Here is a 13364-nt window from a genome sequence, read left to right as displayed (position 1 = left end):
TGTCTTTTCAGTTTGGCAGTTTAAGTTTACATACATCCAGTATTTGGAAAATTTTCACAAAAAGTTAATAAGCCATAAAAGTCTACTAATAGTTGGCACATTAAAATATGCTGTCATGTGGGAGAAAGAGGTTTAGTTTTTATACTGCACTTGTTTTCAGGCCTTGATCAAACCAGACAGATTTTTCTTTTCTTTTTTCAAGTTTCACCAGGGTATAGTAATACTTTTCCTTTTACCCATAGTCCTACATTGATATGTACACGGATAGGTGTACATCTGATTTTAGCCACATTTACCTAGGAAAAAAAAAAGTGGATTTCTGCATTCTTAAAAGACTAAAATAACATTTACAATCCCTTTCAGTGACACCACAGTAGTACTCTTATCAGTAGTGATGAACAGATATATTGCAGGCTTCTTATAGAAGGAAAAAGAATCACATCATTCATTAAGGTCAGTTTCAACTAACATTCAGTCCTTTTTGCTCTCCACTAAAAAAACATAATGAACATGGTGAAATACAGTAATTAAAAAAAAAAGACCGTGAATAGAAAATAATTTGCTTTTATGAGATTTAAACAAGGATGCCATTTACTCATGAGTTACTACATTGCATGCATTTGCAAACACTGGATAAAGAGCGATATTTTACAACTTGGAACCTAAATGAAACAGATATATTTTGAGGGGCTTCTACTTATATCCATGATCCTGCATAGGTTGTAATAAAGGCACGAACGTACAGTAAATTAAAGACAAACAATCATCAGAGATCAGCAAGCCTCATTATTTTGGTGCATTCACTGCCTGTGGGCCCCGAGTACAGACATCCTTTGCTGTCCACAGACTGTTCTGGGCTCTTTTCAGTGCTACACAAGTTTGGCATCGAAGGCACGGTGGTGGAGGAGACTTATCAAAGTCCCTTTAATAGGGGACAGATGTTTGAACTGGAGCCGGGCCCACATTTAGACCTCTGAGCTGTCTGAGCCGCCCCACATGCTCGCTGGGCTGTGACTGTAGCCGTTGTAGGCCGAAGAAGAGGAGGTGGCGTAAGGAGGGTACTGGCTCTTCTTTTCACGCTTCTTGCGCCGCAGCAGGAGAATGACGACGGTGGCGATGAGGCAGATGAGGAGGATCAGACCTGCGACGCCCACCAGCAAAGGTATAGTGGAAGTATCAGTCAGCTCTCTGCCTGAGCTCTCCAGCAGGGGGCGCTCTAGGAAACTGTCACGATTAGGGAGCCAAGGTTGGCGCTGGCTGACCACGATGCGGTCTCTTCGGTCCAGGGCGATGTGCTGGATGTTGGTGCCCCGATTGCTTTCGATACCGATGTCCTGGGCTACAGCAGGAGCGGAGAAAGAGGGGGCGGCACGGCGGTGGCGGGTGGAGGAGCGGGGCTGCTCGACAGAGGAGACGCTGTGATGGAGGTACTCCACGCTGCGCTTGCCAATGTTGCGGTTGGCATTTTCTCTGGAGCGGACAGTGTAGATGGTGTGGATGAACCATTCTCGACCAGCAGCCACCTGAAAGCACAAGATGTGTAATTCTCTTTAAGTCTGGGTCTGTGCAAAGCAGCTGCGGAGGACAAGAAGTGCCAAATTAAAAACAAAACAAAACTATTTAATAATAATAAATAAAGTATTTTGTCATTAAATGTACTAGCATTAATCCTACTATAATATTTGTAGCATATGTATGCACATATGTCTGTAAGTATCCTACCTCATTCTTAACGGGTGGGCCAATCGCAACAATACTTTGCACAAACATTGTCACACATACAGTGATTATTAATATCAAAATGTTTTTAAAAACATTTATATTTCTATTTAAATTCGTTTCACCCTTCACATTTAACATATGTTGCTTTATGGTAACCAAAACTTGTGTCTTTGACTGAATTTTGTTTGATAAATGCGAAACGAAGACTTTGAAAAGAAGACTTTGAAAAAATATTGCAGGCGGTGCTAGTTTATGTCATCGCTTTTGCATTAATTCCCATATTTATTATCATTACCACTTAACATTCAGTTTTGTATTATTGCGTTATGTGTATTTATTGATTTTTATCTCTTTATTTTTGATCAATTTCTACTTTAACATGAGGGGGCTGTCATTCAAAGGATCAACATGGAAAAGCATGTCTTTGTTTTTTTACCATATTTACTTAAATAATTCATTTATTTATTGTTATTTTTTTTTTCACTTTTTGGGCCTCCACATATGAACATATTGTATCTGAGAATAATGCAGACCTGGAAAAGTGGAGAGGAAGAAAGTGTGAAGCCGTCTGTGCCTGGCTGTCTGACCAAAGACAGAGCTCCTGGTGTGTCCTGCGCAAGTGTGGCCTTAAAAGAAACGTCACCAAATGATGTAGCTTGAGTCTCTGGCTGGGCTTTGTCCTGCAGAACGGCACACACACACACAAAAAAAAAATCAGAAACCACATCTGCTTTTTTCGCTTCCACAATTTCCAATCGTACTTTGTGATCCATTGCATCATACCAGGATCTTGAATCTGTGCAGCAGAGAGGGTGCGTCTGCCAGGCAGCCATACTCTTTGTTAGTGGGGTTGTATTTGGGAACATAACCGTCCATTCCGGTGCAGAGGAAGACTTTCTCAATGCTGCAGGAGAAGGAGTCACCCAGGTTCTGGACTGGATCCACCATCACACGGCCATAAATCATAGAGCCTGAATTGAAGGACAGATGAAACGTGAAATTGCCTGTGGGTCATGGTTTCCCACTGTGATGTTACTTAACACCACTAGATGGCAGTAGTGTAGTACCTTCTGAAAAAGCAGCATCGGTTCCTTCTCCAAATCCCATGGAGCCGTCGGACAACCACAGCTCTTTCTTGGACAGCAGGAACATTTGTGTGTTGAGGCTGAACTCGGCTGCCACCGGGTCACTCACCTGGAGAGCAAGGATCATTAAAAAGGCAATAAATAATGCATCAAGGTGTAAATACAACACACTGAAAAAGCCTTTGAGAGCAATCAGCTCTAACCTGCTGGAAGCGAATGTCCATATCAAAAGTAAGCGGCTCCCTTGGATGGCAGACAGGAGGGATGCTGAACTCCCCATTGGGTGATGCAATGCAGGGGACCAACTTCACTGTATAAGTCCCAGAGTAGTCTCGTACCTAGAGGTTGGACAGACATAGAGGAATGGGGCTGTTTGGTTTGCGATTTCTTTGCCAGTTAAAGGATGCTTTCACAGCTAAATGACTCACAGCAAAATCAGAGACAAAGCTCCACTGCTGCATAGGCTGGTTGTATGTAGGCTCAGTCCTGACCAGGGCTAGAGTGAACGTCAGCCCAGAGTGGTCAGCACATATCACCATAGATGACACGCTGGTTCCTGAAAACAAACACGTATACAGTCATAAATCTTCACAAATGCAACTTGCCCAACCTAAGCTAGTAACAGCGTCTATCTCCTTATTTATAGAATGACCTTTCACACTGCCTGTGCTACCTGCTGCCTAAAGCAAACGCTGCTGGGTCATTTTGACATTTGCTGAATGACCTCTGGGTCTTTCACACAGGAAGACCCCTGAGGTGGAACTCCATAAATAGATAACGACAGGATGTGGACCACAGGGTAATCCAATAGGAGGCGCTTGTACAGAATGACCCCACAGGATGGGTTTAGGGTGTGTACACTGTACATGCATACCTGGATGAGACATGACAAACTGCCCCCTGAAGCGTGCCTCGGTCTTGAAGTTGACAACGAGACGGCCCTCCTCATTTATACGCATACTGGTGGGGTACATGGCTCCTACGAGTACAGAGGAGAACGTTTTCCAATGAGCGTCACCAATTTACATTTTTCCTCAGTAAAGACTAACAGCGTTGGTTGTGAAGATACCTTGTAGTTCAGCTTCAGGTGGGCTGCCAATGCCATCCTGCCACAAAATAGCTGTGTCATACACAAAGGTGAGCTTGAGCTCTGATTGCAGGTCAAAGTGCTGCCAGCCTCCGACAGCCACCGGAGAGTGGAAGACATAAGACACAAACAGAGGAACACGCAGGGTGACGTAAGACTGGACCAGGTTCAGCACCTATATGGGCGGGGAAAAGGCACCATCGTGAATAATAATAATAACTATTTCTTTGGGAACAAACGCTAGCGAGAGTCTTTATGCATTCCTAATCATCCAGGTAAGAAAATCCCAGGAAGTTGATTCTGCTCATCTGGACTTTGTGTTTTCAGTGAAACAAACTTTTTGTCCCTCATCCAAGTGACTTCTTCAGTCTCAGCTGGCTGCAGGTTTCCCCACCTTAAAAATGCTATGGTTGCAATAACGACCAAAACTAACACCACCGGCTAACAAAACTGAGCTAACAAGCTTCAGTCATTATGCAGCTGTATCATTTATAAGGTTGGAGAAACCTCTAGTCGGCCAGTCACTTGGATGAATAACGCGACCTCCAGATGAACACAATCAACTTCATGGGGTACTGCTAGCAAGCTAACCAGTAACAGGCTCACCAGGCAATTCAGCTAATACCAGTTGAATCACAATATCTGCATAAGTTACTTCATTCATAATGTTACTATCTAGCTTTCTGCTGGGAAACCTTGGATCCTGGCACTCCTGTAAATGTTACAAACTTAAAAAATGTTCAGACTGAGTAAAATGTGTTGAGTTTAAAACACATTTTACCGTCTTCACTTATTTAATTTCGTATAGCTTTTTTTCCTACCTGTCCATCGGTGCCGATGGATCCTCCACAGTCATTCAGCAGCTCTGACATGTCATAGTAGCTGGTGAACTCCCAGAGGCAGGCCTCTAAGTTGAGATTCCTGTAAAAGCGCAGAGAGTTGGCTGAACGCATGACAACGCTGTATTGATAGGGCGATGTCTCCCCAATTATTTCAGGGTTCTTTGTTGCGTCTGTGATGAAGCCGTAGCCGGTTTGGATCTCATTGAAATCCAGCAAATTGGAGCAGCGATGGTTGCCCACGCGTGTGCCATCCGGGCTCAGGGTAAGCTCAAAGTTGGACAGAGGTCTTGTGGAGATCACTGGCAGCATTCCTGATGAACGGGCAAAAGGTTGTTTTTGTTTTTTTTGTCACACACATTGGCTATATAAGGGCATATATTGAGATTTGCAACAAAATTTGCCGCTTACCGTCCATGTGAGGCATGTTGACTGTCAGTTTGATGAGGTTGGGAAAGTCTGGATCATCCGGACCCGTGTAGCGAATCTTTGCAGAGAAAGGTTCAGCTCCAACAGTACCTGGGATACGAGGCTGACACATACCTGCAAAAGGTAGGGTCAGCTAAACCAGATAATTCTACATCCAGTATTTTATCTGTAAATCTCTGCTGGCTTCTTCTTACCCTCCTCTTTGCTGATGACAACTATAGAACTGACGAGCTCCAGGCCAGCATCTCCGTTGGCATTGAAAGCCCTTGCTGCACACTGAACCCTGGAGCCGGCTTGGAAGTAGATTGAATCCAAGGTGATGGACTTGGTGTTGGTGAAGAAAGTGTTAGTGTCCACTTCCCTCATGGGGCTGGTTACTCCATCTGATCCGGTGGGAGCGCTGATGAGCCAGCGGTACTGAGTGAGCGTGTCGTTGATGTTCTCCGTGGCACAGATGGAACCCGTTTTATCAAAGTCATGGTATTTAGGGTTGCAGGCCTAGAAACAATACGATAAACCTTACATTTTTAAAAACAGTATTACCAATATATTTTATATAATAATTACTACAGAAAAGTGCTTTGTTTGATTTATAGTTGAGTGAATAAAACAGCGTCTCACTCACCGTCACACAAACAACAGGGTATCCATTGGGTGGGTAGGGCCTGTCTTTCATTTTAGATGTGTCGTCATACATGAGAAGGGAAACCACTTGGGGGATGGCAGGGAAAGTAACATCTGCCACACTGTCCATCTCCTCAATGTAAACAATGGCCTTGTTCATCTAGGAAACGGAGAGAAAACGCAGAGTTAACTGGCTGCATCCTCAACAACTACCCAACACTTTAAATAAGCCTATAGCTCTGCCATTTAGACTATTAGATTAAATTATGGGTATTATTTATGTGTATCCATGTGTAAAAAGCATATGCACATAACTCATAATCTAGAGTGGCAAAGGTTTAGAAGTAACATATTTATCTCATTGAATGCCTTGGTTCAAAACAACACAGTGTGATTAGTGATGTCATTAATTTGGTGTACAGTCACTGGACACCTTATTAGGTATACCTTGCAAATCGAATGATGTAGTTATACTGCAGTTCTTCCTCACCTAGTCCTTTGCAACTTCCCCTATGTGTGTTTAATCATTAGTATTTCTCATTATTGGTTACATGTTTAGTCAGTTCCCTTTTTAGGTTATCTTGGTCTCATCTGTATGTCCTCGCCATGTCATTCTCTCTCGTTCTCCCTCTCTCTCAGCTCTGTCATGTCTCTCTCTCGTGTACAAATTTGTGTGTCTCTGTGTGTGTTTCCTGTTTTATTGTGAGAATCTTTTCCTGTGTGTATTAAGTTCTGTTTCACTTCCCCTTGTCATTAGATGTATTTAGTCCAGCTGTGTTCCCATGTGTCTCCACTTCCTCTAATCACCCTCCTGTGCGTATACTGTGTCAGTCTCCATTGTCAGAACATCTGTTATGTTCCAATCATGTATCTTTTAAATTCCTGTCCCTGGATGTCCTCCATTGTGTATCCCTGTTCTGTGCTCCAGTTTCACTATTGCTATTCCCAGTGTAGGTTCCCGTTTATGTTATGAATTTTCATCTTCATTTGTATCCGTTCCAACGCCTCGAAGGGCTCACTTTCTGTTTAACCCTTTGTCTGCCTTTGTGTCTGCATTATGGTCCTCATTACACTCATTCAACAGAGTCCATACGAATTGTAGCCTTAGTTTCCTGTTTTTAGCCAACAGGAGTGGCACCCGGTGTGGTCTTCTGCATACCTAAGATGCTCTTCAGTTACTGAAATACTCAGACCAGCTCATCTGGCACCAACAACCATGCCACATTCAGTCATTTAAATCAAATTTCATCCTTTTTCTGATGCTCGGTGTAAACTTCAGCAGTTTGTCTTAAATGCCTAAATGCATTGAGTTGCTGCCACGTGATTGGCTGATTAGATATTTGTGTTAAAAAGCAGTTGAATGGGTGTATCTGTTAAAATATCTGATGAGTGTATCTGAATGAAGCCAGGTGGAAGAAATTCTCATCTGTTTTCACAAAACTGTCTTTTCAGTGCACTGTTCACAAAGAAATACACTCTGAGTAATACTACAAATACATTGGATGCTGGAGATTAATAGTTATGCCACAATGGATTTTGATTTGCTCCTAAACATGTTAGGAGCTCTTGATAAACAAATTAGGTGTGAATTCAAAACATTGCTATTATAATATCTGCCGTGGAGCCCTCGAGATTAGTTTAATTTCACCGAAATCAAACATTGTCATTTTATATGATCCTCTGTGTAATTTCAACACGCAAATTGTACTGTGATCACCTATTTCTGTCACGTGAGCTGTACATGCCTGCTGTAGAGTATATGGGCAGAATGTCGCCGTTCTGTTTATAGGTTTGTCTTCTGTTTGGCTCTGCTGGGACATTCCCCTCAGCATCTCATTCCTGCTTTTTATATATCTGTGGTTCAGGCGTGCTGACAGCATTGCCAGCTGCCGCCTGCTTATTTTAACACAGGCTGACATGACAGGGCTGCTGTGTAGATCTGCAGTACTGTACCCTGCACATACACTACCTTCTTCTGGGTTTACATTTGTTTATGTGCATCTGCTCGTGCATCCCACGCGGCCGTCGTCTCACCTGTATTTCAGCCACCATATTGTCATCAGGCTTCATGTGCACAGTGAAGGCCTCTCTCATCTCTCTCTGACCGTCATACAGGACCTCAATCTCCACAAAGTGTTCCTTCTCGCCCTCCTTGAACTCCACATCTTAAAACACAAACAGTGAAGTGTGCAGTCATATCAGGAGGCAACATGCAGGTCACTTAGTCACTGTGTAGCCACTAAAATCAGGTTCTCACCCTCTGACATCGGGTTATAATCCTCTCCAGAGGTTGCAGACCCATCCTTTGTGTGCACTCTCACCACTGAAACCTTTGAAGTGTCACCAAAACGAAGAATAGGAATCTTCACTATGGCTACATCGCCTTTCACCTGGGGCTCACGCACACTATACTTGATCTCAGAGAAACGGATGATCGGCTCTGGAAGAAAAATTGTATTCACATACTATAAACATTTAAATCAACATATTTTTTTCTTTTGAACATCTTTGATCTGAACTCAGATTTTACCAAATAACAATGCGGTTTATGGGAATAAGGAGTATTAAAAAAGGCAAAGGCACTGAGATTCTCGTGTTCTATTGTTAGCAGATGTTATGAGACGCAGCAAAATAATTGAACTATTCTATTGTAGTTATTTACATCAGTTTTAGCTAACTTAGTACAAATACACACTCTTTGTATTGGGCCAGGGGTGTCTTTTTTTCCTCAGCCATGATATTTGATACATTTTTTCCCACTTGTGCAAATGTTGTTTAATTATTTGCAATATATTTAGTTCTAGAAAACACGTACTGTCTTTCTCATCTGTGAGAGTGACCAGTGCTTCCTTCTGCTCCCCGATAGAGGCTCCGTAAGGAGACTTGCTCTTAGGAGTTCCCAACACCAAGCGGAATTCCTCATCCTCCTCATGGATGGAGTCGTCTACCAGGGTAACCACACACGACTTTTCACTCTCACCTGGGGAGAAAATTAGGGTCCACAGAATAAATACATTATATATATATATAATAAACCTCAAATGATACATGAAAGATCAAATCAGAGGGAGTAAAGAGATGTGTCACCTGGCAGAAAGGTGATGACTGATGCATCAGTATTGGGCCTTTCGTTATAGTCCATCATGACCTGAGCAGAGCCTTGGCGAGTGTAACAGCGTACGGTGGATCTGAGGCTGATGTCTCCACTGCGGTACACTGTGGCTGTTATCTCCCCATCAGACTCATCCACCTTGTAGCTTCCTTCCTTAAACTGAACCTTAGGCACTGAGAAGCCAACAAGCAATCAATTACAAGAAAGTCTTCACAAATTTAAAAGAAGATAGTCTTTCATGCTATGAAGAATCTATATGTTTTTAAGATGATCTGATATTTTTTGACTTACAATTTATGTGTAAAAACATTTAATAAATGCTTCATAATGTACATATGTATAATAGTTAAGAGCCAGCATATGACATCTTACATGAAAAGTATTTGTATTCAGAAAGTCTTTATTTGTCCTTAAAGCTACATAACAGTGTGACCAGAGTAACCATTTAGTCATTGTTTATTTAGTGGTAATGAACTTTTATATTAAGTTATATGAATATAGAATATCTTCTGAAAAGATTATGAGTGCAACCCTTTGTTTGGAAGGAGTAAAAAGAAAACCTTTGCAGATTTATAAATCTGTACTTTGGTTTGATTTCTAAACCTGATACTCACAGTCAGTGACAGTATCATTGATGGTGATGGTCGTTTTGCTTGGTTCTCCTAGCACCGCATTCATGGGCATCCGCAACACAAGGTCAAAGGTCTCGGGTCCCTCTAGTTCCGGCTGGCCCAAGTCATCCAGGATGGTTACTCTAAAAGTCTGCATTGTCACCCCTGGAGCAAAGTCCAGGTTGCGGCTAATGCCAACGTAGTCCAGTCCAGCTGTCAGACAGAGAAGAAGCCATTAAATGATGCTGTTATTTAATGCGACTGAATGCTGTGGATTCTGTCAAACGTCTGATTTTACCTTCAGCAGAAACGGGGTCGCTTTTCCTGGAGCGGATGGTGACGGTAGCGGTTTTGGACAGGTCAGTGCCTGTCCTCCAAACCTTTACCTCGACATAGCCTGAGCTCTCATCCACCACATACTCAGGCTCACCGAAGTACAGCGAAGGCTCTGTGAGAGTTGGGAATATTAGGAAGGAAAATTAGTAAATAATTGAGCCATGATCAGCGGTCAGTATTTTCTTAATGGAAATATTCTGAAAAGGTTGTTTTCAAAACTAAATAAAGTGAAGAAAGTAATCTGTGTTTTCTCTACGGGCTCTTAAAACAAAGATCTTTTTGTGGCACAGCATAAGCCTGGACATTTGGATGTTGGCAGTTAATTTGTGAGGATATTTAGACTACATGTTTTGTAGTTCAGGTTCAGGGACAGATTGAAGTGAATAGCTGAGCAAAATGCCCCCATTTTTTACTCAGCACAGGAAGAGAGCTGTCATCCATCTTATCCTGCCTCAACCTTCCTCCCCCACTTATCTAAATCCCGACAGCTCTCTCTGAACTCAACGCCAAAGGGTTGAGGGTACACCTGATGAATAAGCTGTGTGCTTGTATGTGCACAGGCAATGATGGGTAAGCGAAGGGACGTTCCTGGAGTCTGATGACAGAGAAGCTGATAAGAAGCATGGTAAAGGAGGGGAGGGGTGTGGTGGCAGAGACAGAGAGCCAACCGTCTCCTTTGTAAAGACGGAGGGCAAGAATTCAGACCGCTGGAACACATTCATCTCTCTTCACTTGTGTATAAAGCAGGTTTTCAACACACTGCGTCCGGCCAGCGCTCTTAGAGATCTGACCTATAGATAGACGTGGAGATATAGAGGTTCATCTTTTCAGCAGAAACTCGAGGACATAAACATTCGTAAATGCACTTCACAGAGCAATTTTAAGTCAAGTTGCCAGCTTGTGAAATATCGTGTTGCGTCCTGTAATACTGCAGTTGTTAATGTTCTTCTTCTGTAATATTTCAATAATTAAATGTGTTAGGTGCTTTGTCGTACCACTTGTTTAGTTAATCTTAAATGCTTGTTTTGTCATATCTTCATACCGATGTCTTCTAACTGATCTATACACTATTAACACACATTTCAAGCATTAATAAAGCATTTTGTAGCACCTGTTAGAAATTGTCCCATTTTAAAACTTTCCTTTTTGATAAAGCTTATAGTTAGGCCTGGATCAGGTGACCCTAACTACTCCCTTAGTTACGCTATTTTGACCTGTGGAGGCTTCCCATGATGCACTGGGTTTTTCTTGTGTTTTACACCACTTGTCACACCACCATGTCTTTTGTCCTGTCTCCCTCCCCTCACCCCCCACTTCATTGGCTGCCTTCCCCGAAGCTGGTTGTGCTGTAGGTTTCTTCCTGTTAAAAGGGGGTTTTTCCTTCCCACTGTCACCAAAGTGTTTGCTAGCTTCACTTCCCACCAAGAAGGGAGTATAAGTGAAAATTCCTGCATTTTTTTCCAAAACTAAGAATATAACTATTAAAGTAAACTGTCTTCTCTTTTTTAAAAATGAAAAATGTAGCCCATTTTCACCATAAATGCCTCAATTCTGCCACATGAGGTTGTAGCGATACTGAACGAGTGTCACTAGCTGTTCGTTACACATGCTTGTCTAGCACCCCAAGCATAATTTTTCAGTATGCAATGTCATTGCAACCCAAAACTAACCAATGAATTTGTTGTGTAACTCCCAGGCAGTAAGTGAAAACAAAACAAAAGACAAAGTAAAAACACGGTCCAAGCCACAAAGTTGCTAAACGGGACATGAGCTACAGTCTCCTCACTGACAAACTTGCGGTTCATGCCACTGCCACATGTTCTGCTGTCTTGCAGAGACTTTGTCACTTGCTTTAAAGAGGAACTTTTGCCCTGAGCTCTCAGTACTGCTTCAGCTGTTGCATCACTGGTATCAGAAATCTTGTAGGTGCATCTGAGGTGCTAGTGGTTTCTGACAAAATTGCGTGAGAAAAATTTATAACAGTAAAATATTCGTATTTTTACAAGCGGACCATTTCATGTCAAGAAGTACAAGTACTTTAATCAGTCTTCTTTGTTCTTGTGTGATTAGTGTTTGCAGTTTAGCCCACGGCTTTCAGTGAAGACATCCGACCAGAGCTGATATGTAACAAAAGTCAATAAAAATCTATCACTGTATCTGTTAAATATTTCGGGACACTATGAGTGAATGTCAGATGTCTCAATAATTTCCCCCTCAGTTGTTACTACTTGAGGAGAAATGGCAGATCCGCTCTTAAAGTTTACTTAGACGTTGATGTATGCTGCGAGAGACAACTGAAGCTGAGAGAAAGGTTGCTGGCATGCATTCAGCGCCTTCCGGCTTCTTTTTAGCACCAAAATAAGGCTGAGAGGGTGAAGTGAGTGCCAACATGGCAACCTTAAGATCAGTGGGAGGAAGATCCAGACAAACACAGTAACAATAGAGGCTCGTTGTTGGCAAGATCCCAAACCACAAGTTTACTCAGGCGGGGCAGATTGTTTAACAGAGACGCACACATTACAGGCACTGAAGCAGATTGGTGGCGCGGTGGTACTTCAGGACCCACCAAGAAGAAGAAGAAGGATCACAATAGAGGTTTACAGTAAAGACTCTTCTCTTGTCTCTTCACGTGTCTGGGAATGCACATTGGTTATATTTATATAAAGATCAATTAAACTCCAAGCAAGTGCGAGAAACGGGCGAAAGGCGCGAGAGACGGGGTAAATGATGATAAATCTGTCATCAGTGATTCAGAAAAGAAAGCACAAGAGGCTCTAATGAATGTTAGAATTGTGATTCTTTCTCAAGCTAATATGTTGAGACTCCTTAGAGACACAGACCACAAAGTGCTGGAAAACATGCCAGTCATTCCCTGCATAGTAGCCCCCCCTCCGCCACCTGCCTTTTGGTCCCTTCAGACAAAGGGGTGCCCTCTGTTTCCCCCTGGGCTTTCCTAAATGCCGGTGAGGGTCGCCCGAGGAGCACGGTGAGATTTAGTCCTTTGATCTGTCGGGCTACAGTGTAGCACAGCATTCACAAAGGTCGCCTTTTTCCCACTCAGCACCTGTCTGTTGTTATCTTGTATCTGATGCTCAGATAGGCTGAGTATAGTGGATAACTGTAGCATAAACACAGCCATACTGTCGAGCCGCTGATGCAGGCGCAGCATCCAGGTCTTTAGGCTTTGGTGATTGTGGTGATCAGACTGTCTGCGCACCTTCGGTGGATTAATAGCGAGCAGACACCCAAATGCAAACACAGAGCAAAGAGACTCTGTAAGCAACAGGATCAACCACACCTGCCACCCTCTGTGGCTCTCTGACTGCAGCAAAGGATGTCAGCGTGTGGTATTTTCTCACTGTGTTCATAATGGGGTATTTATCATTTACCAGTACACCAACAAACCTGGTGACCAACTACAAGAAACATCTTACTGCTGTGTTTGCCAGCAAGGGTTTCTCCACCAAGTTGTGTTTTGCTCAGGGTCAAATACTTATTTCACTCAGTGACATGCGAATC

General features: G+C 42.7%; 1 protein-coding gene across 1 annotated transcript in view; it reads right to left on the bottom strand.

The window, feature by feature from the left end:
- frem3 (Fras1 related extracellular matrix 3) overlaps positions 1 to 13364 on the bottom strand; it is a 33556-nt gene continuing 20192 nt past the window's right edge. The window contains exons 7-24 of the mRNA XM_031752308.2: positions 9808 to 9957; positions 9513 to 9722; positions 8874 to 9071; positions 8602 to 8766; positions 8044 to 8226; positions 7821 to 7951; positions 5788 to 5946; positions 5357 to 5660; positions 5145 to 5276; positions 4716 to 5047; positions 3877 to 4069; positions 3682 to 3786; positions 3236 to 3363; positions 3011 to 3145; positions 2790 to 2916; positions 2506 to 2693; positions 2256 to 2402; positions 1 to 1523 (exon numbers count right to left, since the gene is read on the bottom strand). Of these exons, the coding sequence (XP_031608168.1) occupies positions 966 to 1523; positions 2256 to 2402; positions 2506 to 2693; positions 2790 to 2916; positions 3011 to 3145; positions 3236 to 3363; positions 3682 to 3786; positions 3877 to 4069; positions 4716 to 5047; positions 5145 to 5276; positions 5357 to 5660; positions 5788 to 5946; positions 7821 to 7951; positions 8044 to 8226; positions 8602 to 8766; positions 8874 to 9071; positions 9513 to 9722; positions 9808 to 9957 (3545 nt within the window). The 3' untranslated portion in view covers positions 1 to 965. The remainder of the gene's footprint in view (positions 1524 to 2255; positions 2403 to 2505; positions 2694 to 2789; positions 2917 to 3010; positions 3146 to 3235; positions 3364 to 3681; positions 3787 to 3876; positions 4070 to 4715; positions 5048 to 5144; positions 5277 to 5356; positions 5661 to 5787; positions 5947 to 7820; positions 7952 to 8043; positions 8227 to 8601; positions 8767 to 8873; positions 9072 to 9512; positions 9723 to 9807; positions 9958 to 13364) is intronic.

Source organism: Oreochromis aureus, linkage group 6 (assembly GCF_013358895.1).
Source record: "Oreochromis aureus strain Israel breed Guangdong linkage group 6, ZZ_aureus, whole genome shotgun sequence".
Taxonomy (NCBI): Eukaryota; Metazoa; Chordata; class Actinopteri; order Cichliformes; family Cichlidae; genus Oreochromis; species Oreochromis aureus.
This window is presented reverse-complemented; position numbering and strand designations above follow the sequence as displayed.